Source organism: Sus scrofa, chromosome 1 (assembly GCF_054392235.1).
Source record: "Sus scrofa isolate SSC_HxYL_T2T_F1_AM1 chromosome 1, Sscrofa_HxYL_maternal_Yorkshire_Landrace_v2.0, whole genome shotgun sequence".
Lineage (NCBI taxonomy): Eukaryota > Metazoa > Chordata > Mammalia > Artiodactyla > Suidae > Sus > Sus scrofa.
The window spans coordinates 192210863-192232841 of record NC_139383.1 but is presented as its reverse complement, the minus strand read 5'-3'; the positions used below and the strand labels follow the sequence as shown (position 1 = coordinate 192232841).

Genomic DNA, 21979 nt, shown 5'->3' with positions numbered 1-21979 from the left:
CTTATACACACCAGCATCAAATGCAGAACTTTTAGTAGCATATGTCCACCCTAGCCCAAGTAAATCAGCAGCTCTGGTCCAAGCCCCAGGTATTGCAATTTAAAGTTCTCCAGGTCATTCTAACATGCAGTCAGGGTTGGGGACTACTGCTGTGGAGAGGTTAAAACCATTGTGCCAATTTTCAGTGTATTTATGTAGAGTAAATTTTAATTTATATATTATAAATATAATAAAAGCAGTAACCAACTCTTTAGTCCTCCCAAGGATGTGGCTAAGTATAGCAAATTGGCTATTTCTCCATTCTCTAGTTTTGGAGGTGGTGACAACCGTGTCTGTGTGTGTGTGTGTGTGTGTGTGAGTGAGAGAGAGAGAGAGAGAGAGAGAGAGAGAGAGAGAGAGAGAGAGCCCTGCTATTATGCTTCCTACACGGCTCTTGAATCTTTTTCCTCCCTGCTGCCACATCCTCAGTTCAAATCCTCATCCATCTCCAGTCTTGTTGCTCCCTCTCCACCTCTACCTGCACTGTTCCCATTATTTCTCTCAAACTCCAAACACATCTGTCCTCTTATACCCCCTTCAATGGCTCCCTGCTGTCCACTGTGTCTACATTTGGGCACCCAAAGCCTTTCCTGAGTAGGCTGGGAAGTCATTTGTTACTTGAGCCAGAGGGTCCCTCACAGGTTCCTGAATAGACTCTATTGTCCCCATCTTCTAAGCCCTGCCTGGACAGCTTGTACCTCATCCCATCATGCCACAGGTCCCCAGTCAAGGCTCTTCTGAATAAACCTCTGATCTCCCCACCTCCCATTCCCACCTCCTAGGTCCTCATTGCCTTGCCAAAGAAACCTCTGATTAGGCTGTATGTATGACTGGCAGATAGAGGGTGCTCCAATAGTGTATCCACAAATGCCACTTACTATACTATCAAAATTGTAAGTCTTTCTTTCCTATTAGATTCTGAGCTTTCTCTAAGGACTGTGGGTAACAGGGTATCTGTAGTGGAAAAAGCAGTATTAGGAAAAAAATTTAGGTTGAAAACTCTGCTTTATCACCTACTAGCTACAGGATCTGGGGCAAAATGAAATGTTTCCTCAGCTGCAAAATGAAGGTGACACCACCTTGAATGGTTGTGAGGATCAGATATGATGTGTGTAATATCAGACATAGAGTAGGTGCCCATTTACTTTCTCCTCTTACTTCCAACTTACAATTTACCAGACACTATGCAAACTTCATGAGTAATACATTAGAAATGCCTTGTTTTTTTGTTAAATGATTCCAAATGACCAAATGCCTCCTTTCTACACAAATGTTTGTTAGAAAATTTGAGATCCTTCCTCTCTTCCACCCCTAGTTATCAGGGGCCTATTATACCCATTGAATATACCTTATTCAATTCTCGACAGGCCTTTGAGTTATTCCTGTTGTATAGACAAGAAAGCTGCAGCAAAGACAGGCAAAGCAATGAATTTTTTTTAGGGGAGCTCCTAAAAGCCTTTTCAGAATCCTATTGACTCTAGGCTCTATGCTTTATGCCATGCCACCCTCACGTTTGGTCTTGTGAATTCATGCTTTTAAGTGCATCCATGCATTTTTTTTTCTCTGAAATTAAAACCAACACTCCAATAATGATCTTTCAATAGGTGAAAGTTATTTTAAGAGATGAAAACTATGATTTTGTTTTGTTTTTTAGGGCTGTACCTGCAGCATATGGAAGTTCCCAGGCTAGGAGATGAATCAGAGCTGTAGCCATCTGGCCTACACCACAGCCACAGCAACACAGGATCTGAGCCTTGTCTGCAACCTACACCACAGCTCACAGCAACACCAGATCCTTAACCACGGAACGAGGCCAGGGATCAAAACTGCATCCTCCTGTATACTAGTTGGATTGGTTTCTAGTGTGCCACAATGGGAACTCTATGATTATAAGAAGTGGGTCCTTTCAGCCCCACACTTTGGATGAATGCCACGCCCTCTCCAACTGAGCCTCTAGGAGCCTCCATTCCTTCATCTTTAACTTGAGAAGGGTAACAGTACCTGCCTTATGGGAATGCGAGGATTCAGTGAATTAACACCCGAGCTTCTAATGCATGTGGGGCAGAATCTGGCACATGGCAGGGCTCAGCATCAGCTCTTAGCATCTTCACAAGGGCTGCTTTGCTCAGAATTCTATCAAGTTTCCCTTTAATGTGCTCTATTATAGGAAAGAAGAACACAAAAAGAATATTCACTCTAATGCTTCTTGCATAACTAAAAATTCTAATAAATCACTTCAAAGACAAATAAAAAGTAACTTTATTGATCGCTAATCTATAAGAATAATTACAAAATAATGCAGTTTTTTTTTTACACACTTTTGGTATCATCTTGATATGATGATCCTTTCACAGAAAGGATTATTTACAGTTTATGTAGATATAAAGTTCACTGTTGCAAATACAAATGTAGATGTGTAAAGGCAATATATACCAAAGTGGTATACTGACTAGCGATGGATATCAACAAATGCAGAATAAATAACAGCTTTATACTTTTCCTTTTTTATTTTTAAAACAATTTCCAAATACAAAATGTAGATATTCAAAACAGATTTTCATATACATATATATAATTCTCCCACAAACAGTGGATCAAAAAGCAAAGATGTCCTTAGATGTTCATTTTTGAAAACCCACCAGACTACTAATAAATCCAATTAGAAAGAGGGTGTGCAAAACCACCAAATGCTGGCAAGACCCCAAAGACCTGGTTCTATTTGAAATAGAGAGCAAATAAAGCACTACGTACTTAAATATGTTTTTTCTTGATGTTTACACAGGAAACACGAAGAGCTAAAGAAATGCACCACATTATGATCTGGGATCTTTAGAGTCAAACTGCATCAGGATTTGTTTCTTAAGCATCAAGAAAGGATGGTGGATGATTTAATGACTTATCAGTAAAACAGTCATTAGATGATCTGTTCAAACTTTCATCCTTGTATACAAAGATGGAGATACTCTGATACATTCTAACAACTGAAACTTTGGTTCTTTTAAAGCATCTGATAAAAACAAAGTAATTTCCTGACTATAGAACTCTATACAACTCTTTTCTTTTTTAAAGTGTCAAGTTAAGCCAATTTGACCAGGCTTGCGTGCATACGCTGCCCTGTCACATCCACAGGGGACACAAGAGGGGCAGCACAGGTGGAGCTCGTCCTCGTTCTCCATGTGTTTATAATACTGACCCCCATCCACGGGGACACTGCAGGTTCTGCTGTACCCTAAGTCTATTTCTTTGTTACCTGAAAACTTAATTCTGTATAAAAATATGACTGTTTCTTTAGAAAATAATATAGCTTTTTTTAATAAAACCTGGTAGATAGAAAAAATGGTGTATCAAAATATGGTAAACAAATGTGAAATACGAAATCATTAAAAACATCTGGTAGAAAGACATTGTGCTAAAGTACTTTCCTGAAGTGTGAGCAACACAGTTACTGTACATCGAAAGGTTAGTAAGTTCACTCTCTGGTCTTGGTTTCACGACACATCTGAAGAGCAGTGGCAGTAACCATCTTAAAAATGGCCCTTTTCTCAAACACTAACATTTTCTGTATACTTCAAAATTAATGAAAAAATACTCTGGATTGGTGGTTTTCAACCCTGTTTCATGCTAGCTCCACCTGGAGAACTTTAAAAGAAAAGGCAATTTCACCTGGGTCTCACCACAAGCGACCGGTTTAACTTGTCCATGGTGGGAAACCAGACATGGTCATTTTTTTAAAGCTCCTCAGATAATTCTATAATGCAACCAGGGTTGAGAACTACGGCAAAAGACACATGAGAAAAGAAAAGAGGTGTTCTTAACTATCTATTGATTGTCTGTAGGTATCATTCATTCAATGACACATCCTCTGTATCAACAAGAAAAAACCACATATACAAGACCATCATGGAAGCCAAAGGGAAAAGTAGGTAAGCTTTAAACACATATACACACACACAGTCTCACATATTTATATATGTATAGCATATACGTAGAGTTAGGGTATTTTGGTTAAGCAGAAACCAGCGTTAGCATAATTTGTTCTTGATTTAAAAAAACAAACAAACAAAACACCAAGCACAAACATATTCTAAGACATTTCTACAGTTTTAACAGAAACTGGTCTTGGAAACTCCACCAAATTCATTATGACCTGAACACAACTGATCCGTGACTTGGATGAGGGGCTCAACTAGGTCTGAGAGCATTCTGGGTCCGTGAGCGGGAGGACATGGCACTGACCAGGCGTGAAGGAGTCCCAAGGCATCACGCATGCACAGTCTTTGGGTTATTGCTTGATTCACATCTTCTTGACCCTGGGCTGCACTTCTGCGATGGACACATCTTTGGCGCACTAGAACCATGTGATTGTGACCGCTTCATTAGAGTTTGCTTTGGGACAGCCCCAGTGGGGTGGCGATGGCTATGACTAAGTGATGGTCTCCCCTGTTAAAGAAAGGAGGCGCCTCTCTCCTCCCTCAAATCACCAGCACTTCATGAGGGAGCGGCTAAAAAAAAAATTACAAGCAAACAAATAAACCCAACAATGTCTTTCACATGATAAAAAAAAATGTGTAAGTGAACTGAAAAACAAAACAATGAACAAATACACCATAGTTCAATATTCTGAAGGCTTGGTAATCAGTAAAGCACATTTCCTTCCAAAGGACTGGCGAACTTTTGGGCACTTGTCTTGCTATACATTCTCTGTAGTCCTTTTAAAAACTTCTGCGTAATACTTAAAGTGCAACTGTCCCACGGCTTTTATTTCCGTTGTAAATATTATAAAGAAAGAGTTATGTTCGGGGTGAAGAAGATATGGCACAAGTAAGTGGTAAAGGAGTACCCATGGCTTTTATAGCCTCTAGCAGACAGCAGGCTGTCTGTACAGCTGCACGCCAATACACTTTATACAACAAACTCTGGAACTTCATCGTGGGTGAGATCCAGAGAAAAGTATTTGCTGGTTCTTTTGACTGGGAAAGCATCCTGGATGTTGACACACTGCTGAGCCAAGCAGCTGCTGCAGTAGAGGCCTTCCTCGTCTAGTTCATGGCCGCACCCGAAGGTGTAACTCTGAGCGGCGTCTTGACACAGCCCCGCGATGCGCAAGAAGTCTTTCTGGTACAGTCTGATGTCATCGAGGCTCAAGCTATGTCGATCAGTGGAGGTCTTTGGTTTTCGACATATAGTCTGCAAGATAAGGAAAGGCTGAAACAACTTTAACGGTATAGACTCAAGGGAAAGCTGAGCACTATTTGCTCTGTAGAGAGAGAAGCTGAAAAATCATTAAAAGGTTAAAGAATCCTTGCATGTTAGGAAGTGGTTTCCAATCTGTGGTTTCTGGGCCCTGAGGCCCTGTGGGGAAAAACGCCACCAATGGCACCACCAACTGTAGCAGCAGCTAACACTTAGCCCTCGTTATTGTGCTAGGCTTAGTTAGTAACGCATTTCATCTTATTAGCCCTATGAGGCAGGTGCTATTACTTCCCCCATTTTACATATGAATAACCCAAGGCACAGAGAAGTCAGTGCCACAAGAATCCAATGATCTCCTAGCATCTCAGAAATCCAGCAATTATCCTAAAATAAGGCTGCAGAGGTAAAGATACTGTTGCTTTATCTTTTCTCACATTTAGCAGGGCAACACTCACGCTGAGGACTGTTATTCTTTTAATAAGAAATGGGAAAACAAACCAATTACCATTCAAAAAACACAGTTGAAAGAACTACTTTTTTAAAAGCCAGGATTCTTTGGTAGAACAACAACATGAAGTGTTCTTGGTGCAGAAAAGGCTGGGAGGCAAGCCCCGGGATGAAGAGGCAGCACCCCAACACAATGTAGGTTGCACTCTGCCCAATGCTTCACACAGCAGGGAGCAGACTTTGAGAACTCATCATCCCCAGAGGTGGTACTGGCTGAAAACATAAGTAGGCTGAGAAATGGTTCCGATAATTACACGAATGGAAGATCCTTGATAGGTTATTTATGGAAGGGAGGCATTACATTTCTAATCTACTCGTGCTGCTGAATACCACAAAGGCCCACCTTGTTAGAACAAGGTATCACTTTTGCTTGAGTACCAGGAGCAGAGGAGTCTGAGCCCAGCAACATTTCACTAGGAAGTGTCACGTCTGAGCACCTCCTTATACTGACATTGCCCTCAGAGGCTCCACCAAGATCTCTCACAGAATTCAGTATGACCAGCACAGACTGTCAAGGCAGCACACACATGCTCTCTCCGTTCTTGTAGGTGTGGGATCTGATCCTCAGCTGGGCCCCACAAACGTTTACATACAACAGGAGCTGAGGGTGAGTGGCAGGGCTGGGGTGCAAACCCAGGCAGTTTGACCCTCGGGCTTGTTAACTTGATCATCATGCTATAGGTACTGCTGTAAAATTACTCATTGGAGTTTTCAGAAAAAATATCGAATAAAATGTCACATTCATATGATGGCAGCTTAAATGGAAGAGAAAAAAAAGGATCGAGAGAAAAGGATAGTACTCAGAAGACAGAAGTGAATATCCCTGTAGATTATATCCAAACACTGCAGCCATGAGGTTCACAGTATTTTAATTGATCTGTATCTTCTGACAGTTGAATAGTCTAACAAGTGATCACAGGTTATCAAATGCTTTAGCTTAACATAATTTGAAAATTCAATCTGAATGGAATAATTAGAGTGTGGAAACACTTCTATCATAACATACCTGACGAGAAAATTACTCTTTCCATTGTTGAGATCAACACACACACACAGACATGCACACATGTGCACACAGTTAACCCAAAGCCTGATGACCAGAGGCTTCCCACCCATATATAGTATGAATCAAAGTACATAATTTGTCCAAATAAAAAACCAATTCAAAGATAAACTGAACTAGCAAGTAAAGGAAAATAAATTCAAACTAAAGCTACAGTGTATGTATCTACGTAGAATCATTTCCTTAAGGTTTTTAATTTTTGCTCATTTATATAATTACAAATGTTAAGTTCCTACTTAAAATTTTCTAAAATTTCAGCTGAAGATCTAAAACTTTCAATTCCTTCCATACCTGCGGAAGAGAATCAGCACTCTGGCCGCGAAGTTTGACCACCGTTTCTGAGGAGCTGGAGGTGGAAGAACCAAGTTCTTTCACAATCAACCCTAAAATAAAACACAAGAAAAAACAATGAAGACTTCACATTTTCATACCTCTTGCCACACATCTGACATCTACTACTACCAAGAATGACAGGCCAAGTATTAACCATTCCTGACAACATCACACTGTGAACCCTCTGGTGGCAGATAACCAGAGCGGGACATATTTCATTGTTTTATTCTTCGACGGTATAAACAGGGAGGAGTGAGATGGAGGCTAGAAACCATTCATTAAGCTGTTTATGATGCAGTTAGAAATAAAAACAAAGACTGAAGGTGTTAAGTAGTCTCTTTACTGTGGCTCTGAAAGCTCCTCCACTCTCCAAACAACATGCACTTTGAATTCAACCTCGCTGAACAATGACGCAGCCTCTGGACCTGGTCCTACTTAGACAAGCAGTGTGTAAATGTGGGGCTCTGGCCCCTGCAGTCACACCCATCTGAATGGAAACTGGGTCTCGACAGGTAGGTAAAGCTGTGTGTCCTGGTCAGTGACTGGGGCCCCCCGTGTCTGTCTTCTCCTCTTATAAATGGGGCTGAGCATAGCACATCCACATCCAACAATTTTATAGATGACTAAAGAGCAAGTGCCTGCAAAGTGTCCAGGGCCTGTATATGGAACACACTCTGTTTCTGGAAGCTCTTCTTGGCTGATGGAGACATTGTGGGACATGCCTCCTGCAGCAGGTCCACTGGTAAGACACCAAAATGGGAGGCACGGGAGGCCACGGGGAAAAGTCAGTTCTGGAACTCTGAGATCAACAGAGTTCCTCGTCAGCCCAGTGCTCAGGGGCAATCTGATAGTATTTTAGAAAGAGAAATCCAGGGCTGACACTTTCCTAAGTGACAGTGGCATGGGGGAATAAAGCACCCGGAAAAAAAGTTTCAGAAGGAGAAAGTATCAGTAAGAATTGGAGATGTAAGTGAAGACCACTGATGTTTTTCTTGCAAAGCAATGAAGCAAGTGAGTAGGTCAAGCCCCAGATCCTTAAGGCTAAATGGCTTAAGTACATTTCCAACTTATAAAAAAAGAGCCTTGAGTAAAAAATGTGCTTTCGATTCAGCCACTGCTAGTAACCTACAGAAATGACTTTGTGTTCTATCCCTTCACTCTTTAGAACAGTCTCATAATGATTGAGTATCTAGTATGTATTGTTTGATGATCTATTCAAGTGAAAATGAAATAGGAACATTTTTGGTTTATGTGTAGACAGTTTAAATTAGTCTCAGATGATAGTCATGTTTTGGGGGCTGGTACAAACTGCTTTAGTAGAAGATCATTCTCTGGAAATCTCCTTATCTTAAAAAAGGCATTAAAACTTCTGAACGAATCCTCATAGGAAGATGTGGACTAGTGTACTGGTTGGCACTTGGTAAAGTTCTTTTTGGATTTCCTTGTAAGTATGCCCTTACCTGCCTGTAAAGAATCTGTTTCAAAACCCAGACCTGGCACTAGAAAAGTCAGCATTAAGCCCAGTGCTCAGAACATGGAACCAACTCCTTGCAAACTTTCACAAGAATGAAGGACAGAGGGTACACTACCTCACTACGCCATCCTAGCTCTGGGTTTTAAAAACAATGTTTAAAGGCTCAAATTGCAGTGATTTAGGCAAACTAGGATGATGCAAGGAAGAAAATAAAAACATCCATAACCCCGTCATCCAGAGAATAGGTTATTAATATTTGTAGGCATTTTTGCCAAACATTTTTATAATTTGAGATCATATGTTGTAAAATACTTACTGTTTTTCTTACCTATCACTTATATTGTTAAATATTCTCTGAAAAATATTATTTAATAGCTATCTGGTATTCCTCTTTTATGAACAGAACTTTACTCATTGTTAAACATTTAGGTTCTCTTTTCTTTTGCTATTATAGGAACATTTCAATATACATTTTCGGTATATAAATCTTTTTAAACAGCTATCTTATTTAAATGCTATTTCTATTTAAAACTTTAAAATTAATCTCATAAAAATTAAACAGAAATCTAAAAATAGAAAGTAAAAATCTCTGCTTTCCTCATCCTCCCCTTTTCAGAGGCACCTTGGGTACACTGTTTTAAGACCGTTTTCCTTAAACCCTCACAGTCAGTGATAGCGTGCTCTCTATAGCTATAATGTGCATATACTTGTGCATATGTGTATATATATACATTATATATTGGAGTGTATTTGTAAAGAAAAAAATCAATATAGTAAATGGACCAAAAAGGGCAAAGTTTGGTATAAGAACACTAAGCATGACCAGAGCAACCAGACTGTTGAGTCTTTGTTGGTCAGAAAGAGTGATTCTTGGCAACCACTGGCAGGTCTGTTTCTGGCCAAGCGTCTGAAGGCCAAGGTTCGGCTAGGTGAGCAAACAGAATTCCACAACCCAAGGTGCCTCTTACTCATGCAGGGCATTGCCAGAACAACGGGGCTTTGCATGTTAACGAATTCATCTCCGGTTCCCTGCCCCTGGTGCGTGGCAGAGGCTCTCTATCGGTCACTGTGGGTTCTGACAGGGCAATGACAGGTCACTCCAGGCCTAACAGGGTCTTTCACTCACTCAGTGCCTTTAGCGGCAGAACAATTAGTACCAAAGTCATATCAGCAGTTCTGGTTTCTAAGGCATATTTCTCTAATAGAATAGAGACAAATTCGTGATGTGTGACAAAAGCAGTTAGAAGGCTGAAGTTTAAAAACAAAACCTATACTACTGCTTTTTTTAAAAAGATGATATTGTCCATTTACAAGAAATATATATTATATACTATTCTATAACCCTATAATAGGGTTTTGGCGAACACATGCTTTCTACAAGAATTCATTAAACACAAAATTTAAGAGTCTTTTGGTGCCAATCTTTTTGGACACTTTTTCCTCCAGACTCTGACACCTTGTATAATATATTGAGGAAAACAAAACAAAACCAACATGGAGACCTGACTTCTGTTTCTAGCCACAGAGCCTTTGTCCTCTCTCATCTGTGGGGTTTTCTCATCTAGGAGGAGGCTAGTCTGAAGGGTCTCCAAGTGCCTGATTATCACTTAAAATGTTAAAAACAAATAAGTAAAGACAAAACCCTTCCATACAACTCTGTCCAAGGTAGACAATGCTAATACTGATCCTGAGTGCTTCTCGCCATTCTTTTCCCTTTTCTCCCCAGAAAGCACCTGACCCTGCAGTTTATGACACTGGCATGGTCCTATCTCTGATCTAGAGCTCCCGCCCCGCCCCTTCTATTTTCCAGGGCATCTGCTTCTCAGTCTGGCACGACCCACTAGCTAAGCAGAGGTTCTTCCCACAGGAGCGCACCAGAGTGTCCATTCAGCTTCCGCGACAGGAGCATGTCCTCCGTGATGTAGATGCACATGTCTGGGCTGACTTCCAGGGATTCTTCGTTCATCTGCTCCAGGTCCCTGGGGTCGTCCACCAACATCTCTATTTCTGACACACAAGAAGGAAGAGACGTTTCATGACATCAGGGGAAATGGCCACCCTAATTCAGAGCCACACCATGCGAGAGGGTATGCAATTATTCATACTTAAAAGCAAACTTGCTAATGAGACTCTACAACAGGAAGCTCTGGTGACAACTGTCAACAAGATGTTACTTGTTCTCTTTTTCACAGGGTTGCCATGTTATCTACATGTCTACTAATGCCACGACTTGAGAGTCAATTATTTTTTAAGAAAAAAGAAAGGCTGTACTAGCATGCTGTGGTGACAAAGGGCACATGGGTCGTCTGCCTAATACCAGAGCAGACTATTGATACAGAAGGAATGAGTAGTTCATGACTCTCCCCAGCTGTGTCTGTGATTAGCAATTCAAATCTGAGATCCACATAATTCTGCAATGTTCCTAACGGAGTCAGCCTCTTTTCCTCAAGCCTGAATGCTTGGATGCCATAGCAATTATTGAGACAGAAAAGTAATGTACTTTTTTTTTTTGGGTCGCACCCATATGGAAGTTCCCAGGCTAGGGGTCAAGTCAGAGCTGTAGCCACTGGCCTATGCCACATCCACAGCAGTGAGGGATCTAAGCTATATCTGTGACCTATACCACAGCTCCAGGGCAACACTGGATCCTTAACCCACTGAGTGAGGGCAAGGATCAAACCTGTGTCCTCATGAATATCAGTTAGATTCATTTCAGCTGAGCCACAAAGGGAACTCCAGAAAAATAATTTAAAAGATGTACACAAATGTGAAGTTTGGCTGGTAGAGCCTATAGGTTTCATCTTATCTCCTTAACACATGCTGTATTTCTTTCTTCTCTGTTACCATATCAATTCTACAGCACCGATACTGGAAAAACACTGGGAGAGAAAAAGCAGAGCGCCCGTGATGATGGTTCAACACTGTTAGCTTGGAGGGACCTGGCTGGGTTACCATCGTCCTGTGAATCCTCCTCCAGCCGGTCCTTGCCACCGCTCTCCACCCCGGAAGTGTGGGAGCTGCCATGGCTGGTCATGGAGCTGCAGGTCTTTAGCTTGCGGTGGATGGCGCTGCCAGGGTAGGTGTCCTCTGGGCCCGTGTCCCGGGGCTTGGTGTCGGCCTCAATGCCCGAGGTGTGGGAGCTGCTGTGGCTGGCAGTGGAGTGACGGGACAGGCGCTTGTGTTTCATGCTGCCCGCACTGCTCCCGCTGGCCCGGGACCGCTTCTCCAGCTGGTCCATGTCGAGGTCCAGGTTGTCGCTGATGTAAGATTCCCGGTACTGCTTCTTCTCTGTGTGGGGAGGAACACAGCCCGCCATTACATCCAACCAAGCAGAAGGAATGTTGCTTAGTTTGAGGGAATTATCAGGCTAAGAACAAGAACAGTTTCATACTCAGAACCGAGTGACTAGAAACTGCTGATAATTCTGATAGGAGCTCAAGTTAAGAAGACTGCAAAATGAATAAAGACCAGTACAAAAGATTGGGGGCTATTTAAACTATTTAAAGATTTTTAAAGCTTCAAACACTTTAGAAGAGTGGTATTCAAAGTATAGGATAGCAGATCACTTCTTGTCAGTTACTGGTGTAGAGTGAAATAAGTTCAGAAATTGAGAATAAAAATTTACAAACTTTTAGAGCAATCTGACATTGCCAAGACATCCACTTTTGCAAAGTTTTGAACTTTGCAAAAATATCAGTCCACAGTGGATTCAAAAGTTTTAAAAAATCTGGTCCTTCCCCACAGATAATTTCAAAAGTACTGTTATAGAAATGGTTTAATAAATATACTTATGCTATTTATGCTAATTGCCATTTATTTTATTCATGTGTTCAGTTTGGTCCATTTGTAGCTTAGCTCTAACTGTTGAATACAATTAAAGATAAAATTATTCTTCTGAGACTTTCTTTCAAAATATTCTAGAATTTATATTTTCATGGATGAAGACTGCTTTTCTCCATTTAGGCTGAATCGGTGAGGCTTTACCATCTATTAAGAAAACATAGTACGCCAGCATCATATGCTATCACTTACATGTGGAATCTAAAAAAAAGGACATAATGAACTTTTCTGCAAAACAGATACTGACTTTGAAAAACTTATGGTTTCCAAATGATACAGGTTGGGGGGTGAGGGGTTCTGCTGGGGGTTTGGGATGGAAATGCTATTAAAATTGGGTTGTGATGATCATTGTACAAGTATAAATGTAATAAAATCCAAAAAAAAGAAAATTTCCAAAAAAAGAAAATGATAATCACAACTGGTCTGATGATTTATACTCATGTAGCCTCTGACTGATAGAACTGTTCTTTGATTTAACATGTCATTGGGCTCTTTAATGTAGTCAGAGTCACAATATTGGAGTCCCTATTATCCAATATTGTGCAATATTGTGCAATAGTGCAAAAGTAACCATTACACAAAGGCACAAGTCACAATCAAATTACAGGTGTACAACTGATACAAACATTATTTCTGGGCTTCAGAAATTTAAAACAAAGAAATAGTTTAATTGCCTTGATTTTTTAAAATTTATTTTTAAAACTTCTTAAATATTATAACACAAATTTTGATAGATAAAATATTATAATTTCTCATTTATTAATTTTTTGAGCCATAAATCATTTAGAAAATGTTTTAGAATATCTAAATACATAGATAAAAAGATAGATATGCTTTATTATTAATAAACTATATTGAAGTGTGGTCAAAAGATGTACCACCTTGTATTTTTTTTTTTTCTTCTGTCTTTTTTATCTTCTGAGGGCCGCGCCTGCGGCATATGGAGAGTCCCAGGCTAGGGGTCCAAACGGAGCTGTTGCTGCCGGCCTACGCCAGAGCCACAGCAACACCAGATCCGAGCCACGACTGCAACCTACACCACAGCTCATGGCAACGCTGGATCTTTAACCCACTGAGCAAGGCCAGGGATCAAACCCACAACTCATGGTTCCTAGTCGGATTCATTTCCACTGCACCATGACGGGAACTCCCTGCCTTGTATTTTTAATACTGATGAGAAAATAACACATGAGAACAATGTTAAAAATAGAGAGTGCATTTGGGGAATGCTAAATTGATATTATTTCAGCTACTGCTAACTACTAGACTAACTGGGTTCTCAAGGGCCTATTAATGGATTTAATTGTCTTGTCTCTTGTTAAGTAAAAATACTTGTCCTCTTGATGTCTGAATCCAGCCCTAAAGTATAATCACTACAGGCTTCCCCAGAGATGCAATGAGTATCAGTGGAAAGTGAAGACACGCAGTCCACAATGCAAAATGGAAAAGACGCTTAGAGAAGGTTGTGTGTACGCTGACTCATGTTCATTCTAGGGAATCAAGCTGAAACACAAAGGTGAGTGTGTGGGCACAGAGCAGCAGACTGGAACTGACCACAAGAGCCTAACACACACATCACTGCAACAAAAGTGTGTCCATTTATAGGCCATTTTTTAAGGGCTAGACCAGATTTTAATGGTTCCTGTTTTCTGAAGTCAACCAAAGTTGAGATGAAGGTGAAGAGAAAAGGGATTTGCAAAATTTCCACATACTTTCTATTCAATTTCTATAAATTATTTATTTTGTTTCAATAAAACTAAACTATTTACTTAGTTTCAATAAAATAGCCATGTGGCCCTTGAAAGGGTGGAAAGTGAAGAGACAAAGTGGGGAAAAAAAAAAAAAGTCCTATAGAGTGTTTGAGGTCTAATACAATTGGGGATTGTGGATCTAATTTAAAAGCTTTTCTATCTGTTTACAAATAGCTCTTTTATTCCCAAATTTTTGATAGACTTGGGTCCATTACAGTTATTCTGTATTCACGAACACAGTCAGTTGAAGACAAACACTTTGCCAATTTGTTTTCTACCTTATAAGAGCCTAGCGTTTAATGTGTCAGCACATCCTTGGGGGTTCCACATGCTGGCTTCCATTCCCATCACTGTGCTTTATCTCTTAGACCCTCTGAAAATATTCAAGAAGCTTCACACCCCTCAGTTACAAAATGAGTGAAACGCTGAGACAATTGTGAAATTCATTCTAAGAAATACAAAATGCAACCTCTTACCCTCTAGTAATCACTGCTATCAACAGTGCAGACCATCAATGTGTCAATGTTCTAGTTATTCTGTCTGCTGTAAAAGCCCACAGACCACCAAGTTTTTAGTATATTATTTTGGAATATAATTCAGTCAATGTGACCTCCCGACATAGGACCTACAAATAAGCCCTGGCTATCAAATAAAGTTTAACTGAAAAAAAAATTTTAATGACACAAAGCATTTGGTATTCATCTCTTCTAAACACCATATGATTCTTCTGATCATTTCTTACTAGAAAATGCAAAAATAGTGTTTCAGACAAGGTGACTCTAAATGAAATTTAATTAAGAAAAATAGAGATTCTTTTCATGCTGTTTTTCTTTTTGGCTAATGTTAAGAAGATGGCTTCTTTTGTTAAAATGGTAAGAGTCCTTAAGGGTGGATGAGATAACTGGTTTAAGGCCAAGGTTAGCCTAAGAAAAACTTATAGGTTTTCTTCAGACCTGAAGGGATCTCTAAGTAGAAGAAACTAAAGATGTGGAAGAAAAAAAAAGTTGTTCCCACAAAATCTATCAACACATAAGGGCTCCATCTGCATCTTTATCATTCCCTCACTGCCCCTATTCACGTGGGCCCTCAATGCACTTCTTCCTATGCTTGATAACAGACAAAACCCTCCCCTCTTAAGAACTCAACAGTCTTTGGAACTTTGCTATAGAATCTACAGGGGAGGTCCATTAATTCTTTTAGGGTCTAAAGGGCTCCGGTTAAGGTCACCTAAATAAGAATTTATTAAAGTGCTGCTGGCAGAGAGCTGTTGGAATAAATGAACTTCCCAAGGTGCCAAGCTGACCATTTAGGAATGAAACCAACTAGGCAAAGGATGGACTTGGCATCCAAGTCACCTATACTCAAAAGCTTCTTTGGTGCTTCCGTCCCTTTTAGATCCCTAATATCCATATCACATCAGAGCGATAAATGCACTTATTATACTGATGAGCCATCATGGGTAAGAACTGACCATGTAGCAGCAGTCCTCTGCCAATACACCTGACAGACCAACTCTCTCCAAAGGCAAATGCAGTTTGGTGGCAGACTGTGGAAAATGATTCACTTTCCAATCAGTACTTAGATTATAATGGCACCTCCAGACTGGGTCTCATTTAGACTGAGACAGAGCTTTTGAGAGAAGTAAATCAGATGCAAACCACTCAAAGGTTTTTGTCAAGAGAGAAGACAGGCATTTTGTCTTGTTTCTACAGGAAAACTGAGGTCTGAGAAGTCAAAATTTGTTTCTGACATGGACCTAAGACATGAATTTGGCTCATGTTCATGTAAATACCTCAAATTGAATCTAATCAAATTATCAAAAATTACCACAACATGAACTTGCAAAAAAAAAAAAAAAAAAAAGAAGAAGCCCTTATAGTAAACAAATATGCAAAGAAGCATTTCTGGAGATTAGAAGTTGGAGAGTGTTACATGGAGTAATCACAGGCCATATAACTCAAGATAAAGAGCTAATCATGGGAGTTCCTGTCGTGGCTCAGTGGTTAACGAATCCAACTAGGAACCATGAGATTGTAGGTTTGCTCCCTGGCCTCGCTCAGTGGGTTAAGGATCCGGCATTGCCTTGAGCTGTGGTGTAGGTTGCAGATGCGGCTCGGATCTCACATGGCTGTGGCTGTGGCGTAGGCCAGTGGCTATAGCCCTGATTGGACCCCTAGCCTGGGAACCTCCATATGCCGCAGGTGTGGCCCTAGAAAAGCCAAAAAGCCAAAAAGCCAAAAAAAAAAAAAGAGCTAATCGTTAGGTTAATGCTGTAAAGTTGAAGTCTGCTGTTAGAAGCCACCATCCGTGGTTTCCTTGGCCTCGCCATGACTTGCCCTCTTTTCAAGGCCCAGGACTCTGAAGCCCCTGATGCACTCACTGTTCTCTTCTGTGGTTCAGTAAAGCCCCTGCAGGACTGGCTGCTAAGATCCACGACTGTAAACTTCTCTCTCCATAGTGTGTCATTCTCATTGAGCCAGATTTGGGGCCTCCCAGCAGTCAACATGAGAGGCTGGAGAGACTTTATTGTCACTCTACCCTAAGGAATAATCACACTGGAAGGAATTCCAGAGAGCCTGTGGGTAATAGCACCAAGGTGGATCAGTACATAAGTAAAGCTCTCAGCCCCAGATAAATGCTGCCAGGCAGATAAACCTTGGTCTGTACCTTCACATGGTGGCTTTCTGGAGGGATTTTCAAGTCAAGTGTGGGGAACTTTAGAGACTGTTCTTGAGGGTAGCTAAATGACAGGGCTGATCTCAGACAGGCTGACCAGTGCTGTGGGGGCAGGCCTTTCGGGACAGCACTGAGACAGAAACAGGAAAGCTATTGGGAGTCTGGAGAGGCCTGGTCCCCAAGTTCAGCTTTTCAGGAGACAAAAATCTTAGTTCTTGGTAGCTGTGAAGTAAGGAGCCCTGGGTGGTAAAAAGTGCCATTTGCTTCCCTGCCCGTGATATCATGATACCTTCATTTTCCTCCAGCTTCCGGATGTGGCGCAGGATTGGCTGCAGGTTCATGTAGAGGCGATGGCTGTTGCTCAGGAGCTGCAGAAGGTGGCGGGAGCGCGAGGGGCACCCCGTGTAGTAGATGAGCTTCCTGGCTGATGGCAAGCCATCTGGCAAAATCTCAAACTTCTTACCCTATGGAGAGAAAACATACATCAGATCAGGAAGAAAAGTCTCCCATGTGCCAAGGTCCCCTTCATTTTCTAGTTAGTAAGGACAACTACAGATGCAGAAAAAGATGTATACAGCTCCAGCCAAAACTCCTTGAGGGATAAATTATCATTTTCCCTTTCGAAAACATCAAAGAAGAGAAGACCACCAAAAATTCAGGAAGTGCCTAGCCAGGGTCTTCTGGTTTCATCTTCAGTTTCTCTGGCTGCCCAGTCCATTGACATAATGGAGAAGAAAAGGACCCATCATGAAACTATCCTCAACGGTGACCCCAACGCCCTAACTCAGCAAAGAGGATGACAACTCCTAGAAAGCTAATGCATTCAAGTATTTATTGAACACTTACAATGTACCAGACACTTGCTAGGTCCCTACCCTTGTGTTACTACCTTCTGGTAGGACCGAGGGTAAATAAACACGTAAAACAATTATAGCTTATGATAATTTCTGGGAAGGAAATAAATAAGGTGTTACAATAGTGAATGATATAAGACACCTATTTAGGGGTAAGAAAAGATGAAAAACTCTCTAGCTGGATAAAAGAGGGAGCTAGGAGCTAGAGGGATGGTTGGAAGGATGAGACAGGAAGAAGAAATAAGTGATGGAAGAAGTATACTATTTCTCTAGCAGCAGAAGAATCTCATTCGCTGGGCTTAGGATCATTAACATAAAGTTCTAAGTTGACAGTGAGGGTCTGGTAAAGTTCCTTACACTTCTGGGATATCATGAATTCCTTTAACTTTCCTGATAATGAAGAGGGCAGCAGGACTATAAAAAGGAGTATTCCAGACACAGTGATTCTCAGCTAGAGAGAAGAGGTAAATCTAAGAAGCAGGTATGTTGTAACTACACACTTATGGTCAGATCAAAGCAATATGAACTGTGTAACTCAGAGACAGACAGAATTTTTTACCTCTGTAAATCATTTGCTTTTTAAAAGGAACCACCACTGGATCTCAATGCTGGAATGTTTATAACTTACCTTTAATGGGCACTAAGCATGTATTAATTCATTTAATTCTCACAAGTCTGTGTGTGTGTGGGGGGGGGGAATGGTCAATTATCCTCGCTTTGGAATGAAGAAATCAGGGCACAGAGATGTTAAATGATTTGCCCAAGGTCACACAGCCAAGCAGGGGTGGGCTGGCTGCAGGAAGAATCATCTGGGAAGTTAGCCAAAATAGATTCCTGGTCTCCGCCCCAGACCCACTGAAACAGAAATCTCTATCTTACATTCCTCAGATGAGAGTGATATACAACCAGATTCAGGTACCACTGGGTGCAGGACCTTTAAAAAATTCAATTTCTAGAAATGCATTTTATTACTACTTAATTGGGACAAGCGGGGTAATAATTTGCTCATTTACAAACAGCTCTATTCCTTTCACAAAAAGCTTGATCGAGAAAGAGCCAGTGAGGAGGAGTCAGGTCAGGTCCCATTTAATGTATAAGTAAAGTGAAATCAGATTGAAACTGTGCCCAAGTAATTAAAGTAATGTAAAGTCAGAAACAGGTCTTTTGATTCCCAGGGCAGCCTGGAGTCAGTGCCCAAATGCTATTTGGCAATAGAGCCCTTTATTTATATAGGCCATCTTCCTGATGGAAAGAAGCACATGTATACTAATCCTTATCTTCCTCCTTTCTTTGTGTATTTTTCCCAATAATTTCTCAACAAAGTGAAATTATGAATTTTCAGGACCACCAGATATACATATAAAACTATATTTCTTTGAACACTGCCCCAAAATGGACACAGCTGGAAAAACAGAGAAACAGCTGGGAAAAATCAAGAATTTGCTCCAATAAAAAAAAGTGTATCACTCAATAATCTAAAAATAAAAGTACTTTTCCTGTTAAGAATTATGCTCCTTTCTTTATAATGATGAGTTTCAAACAGATTATTAATAGAAATATCTTTTTATATCACTCTTTGTTCTTTGCCCAAGAGACGTTAACTACCACAAGAACTGGCTAACCCTCAGGCTAAGAGTAATTTACTCTCTGATTACAGTTTTCTGTTTTCTAATCCCTCTGTTGTAAGCTTTTTAAAATAATTTCCATTTGATGAATTCATCTTGAACTTCTCCCATAATGTGTCTTCTACAACTAGAATATCTTAGGGTGGAGTGGTGGGGGCCAGTCACACAAATGAAAATTAGTCATTTCTTTTGCTATGAGACTCTGTGATTTTAGGTTCTCTAGTGATAAGTGGCAAGGATTATAATTATGGTTACATGCATAAGAATATAAGCAAGCTAACTATTTTCATCTTCAATTTTGAAAAACATACCAACTTTTGTACCTGAAACAATATCAATGAAAACAAAACAAAAAACAATAAAAATCCACAAAAACAAACAAGTGAAAAATTTACTTTAGTCAGTTATTTTAAACTTACCACAAACACCAACTTTCCAACATTGGTCCAAGGGAAATCATAAAGTAATTGTTTCTCTTCACCTAAATTCTGCAGAAAGAATTATAAGAGTTAACTTACACGAGTAATGCATATAGAGTTACTGAGGAAACTGACAGACACCCTAAAATAGCTCTAACATTTTTCCTAGAAAATCAAAATATAGTAATTAAAATCTGAACAAGATCCCCAAACCTCTTTGGAGACATGCAGACAGTAATTAAAAGAGGAGTGATACAATTCTGTCACTTTTGTTTCCCAAGTGACTGCATTTAGGGACAGGCCATCTTTTCCTTTCTGGCCTATCCCTAAATTTAAAAAAGTCCACAACTCAAGCATTCAAGAGATGAGATAAGGCACTTAGACTTTCGTAACTGGATATTCTGCTTGAATCAAAGATAAGACAACTTTATATTCTCCCAGGTCTCACAAAGAGAAGTACATTCTCCCTGGCTGATGGCTGGTAACACCATCCCACTTGCAAAAGGACAACAATAACTACTTATTCAAGGGACAAGTTTTATCAGAAAAGTATAACAGAAATTAAAATATCTGGTCAGGCACTGTATTAAAAAGTCATTTTTTCCCCCACAGTTATAGAAACACCAGGTGATAAAAAAGAATATTAAAAATCAATGGCACACATAGAAAAAATGTTTGGATAGTAACAGTCTGTTAGTGATGGACGTGCGCCCATCTTTGGTTTTCTGTTCTAGGTGATCTAATTAGTGTCAAGGATCAGACTGCTTCACTCCCTCTATCCCACACTGTCCACCACCTCTGAGCTAGACAAACAGGAAGTAATGACCAATCAATGGCTAGAAACGGACCAGTGAACCTGCTGCAGGCCCAGACAGGCACTGTCAGAGTAAGACACAGTGGGTACCATCTAACACTTCTCATTAACAAACCTGAAAAATCTGTATTCCCCGCATGGTCAATCCAAGGGTCAGAGAAGCTTCAATTTCCCTTTTATCCTGTGGGAATAAAATTGTATGCAAAAGTGTATTTTTCTCTAAAATAAACGGTTCAGCACCATAGAAAAGAACCAGAAAGATAAATTCTAGGATTTGAAAGCTTTTGACTTAAAATAACTTCGCTTGTCTTTCTGCATCCCCTGTTTGCTATAAGATTTAAGAAAATCATGCACACATATTAAATCAATAATGGTATTTTCTACCTTTTAAAGCTCTGAGATTTCAAAATACTAGTTTTTTTTTTTTTGCTATATCATACACACTTTCATCTGACAATATCCTGAATACCTTTGTGACTGAGAACTCCAAAAAAATAAGATTATTGTGCTGCTTTTACATCATTTTCTAAGCCCTCTATCTTAATGCTTAATCTTTTCTCAGATGTGAGAATCTTGAACATAATGTCAGTTATATTCCGAGATGGACTAGACTTTATATGTTTAAAACTGGGTAAATCTTTCTGAAACCAAAGTTAGAGGCAAACCTGAATTGGTAATGCTCCCTCACAAAGACAGCTAATAAAGCTATAAATACTTTACATTTAGTTAGTTTGGAAAGAAAATACTTATTTTTAAGACATTCAATTATTACTTGCCAACATGATATACATTCTACCAGCTAAACCATAAACTAAAAAAAATATACTATAATAAGTATAGGGAAAAAAATTGTACAATTTAAGAATGTGTTCTGAACCTGACCACATCTTTTAAGTGCCCATCCGTAATAATAAGTGGATTTAAGGTATAAAGTTCAAAATAGAAAATAAAACTGCTAAGTAACAAAATATTTTCATTATGAGATTTCTCTCTAAAAAACAGTAAGAGTTATGTGCACATCTTTATTATGGTTAGTGCCAGTTTTTGCATGAACGTTTTTAGAAAATGCTCCCTCACCTGGAAATAATAAAGAGAAAACATAGCTTACTCTCTCTTTTGGGGCTGTGTTTTTTCCAACTAATACTTAACATCAGTAAAGGCACATACAATATAGGTTTAACAGGAGAAACCCTTCCATCACTGTGAGTTTAGGCCAATTTCCCTTTCAAGGCTGTTCTGATTGTTTCCTGAAATAAGACTGTGCTCATAAAAATGCTGGTTGTGGGAGTTCCCGTCGTGGCACAGTGGTTAACGAATCTGACTAGGAACCATGAGGTTGCGGGTTCGGTCCCTGCCCTTGCTTAGTGGGTAGACGATCTGGCATTGCCGTG

At 40.0% G+C, this 21979-nt stretch overlaps 1 protein-coding gene and 1 long non-coding RNA gene across 6 annotated transcripts in view; both read right to left on the bottom strand.

Moving 5' to 3' along the window:
- The window catches only part of LOC146406931 (uncharacterized), a 92484-nt gene extending 90287 nt beyond the window's left edge, over nt 1-2197 (bottom strand). Inside the window, exon 1 of the long non-coding RNA XR_014818894.1 lies at nt 2045-2197. This is a non-coding gene — a long non-coding RNA (uncharacterized LOC146406931). The remainder of the gene's footprint in view (nt 1-2044) is intronic.
- An 83-nt stretch (nt 2198-2280) lies between these two features.
- The window catches only part of FRMD6 (FERM domain containing 6), a 241198-nt gene continuing 221499 nt past the window's right edge, over nt 2281-21979 (bottom strand). For all 5 annotated transcript variants that reach the window (XM_084981134.1, XM_021101852.2, XM_021101841.2 and 2 more), the window contains 7 exons: nt 20704-20769; nt 19775-19843; nt 17166-17340; nt 11562-11897; nt 10485-10616; nt 7094-7185; nt 2281-5226 (listed from right to left, as the gene is read on the bottom strand). In XM_084981134.1, the coding sequence (XP_084837260.1) occupies nt 4942-5226; nt 7094-7185; nt 10485-10616; nt 11562-11897; nt 17166-17340; nt 19775-19843; nt 20704-20769 (1155 nt within the window). In that variant the 3' untranslated portion in view covers nt 2281-4941. The remainder of the gene's footprint in view (nt 5227-7093; nt 7186-10484; nt 10617-11561; nt 11898-17165; nt 17341-19774; nt 19844-20703; nt 20770-21979) is intronic.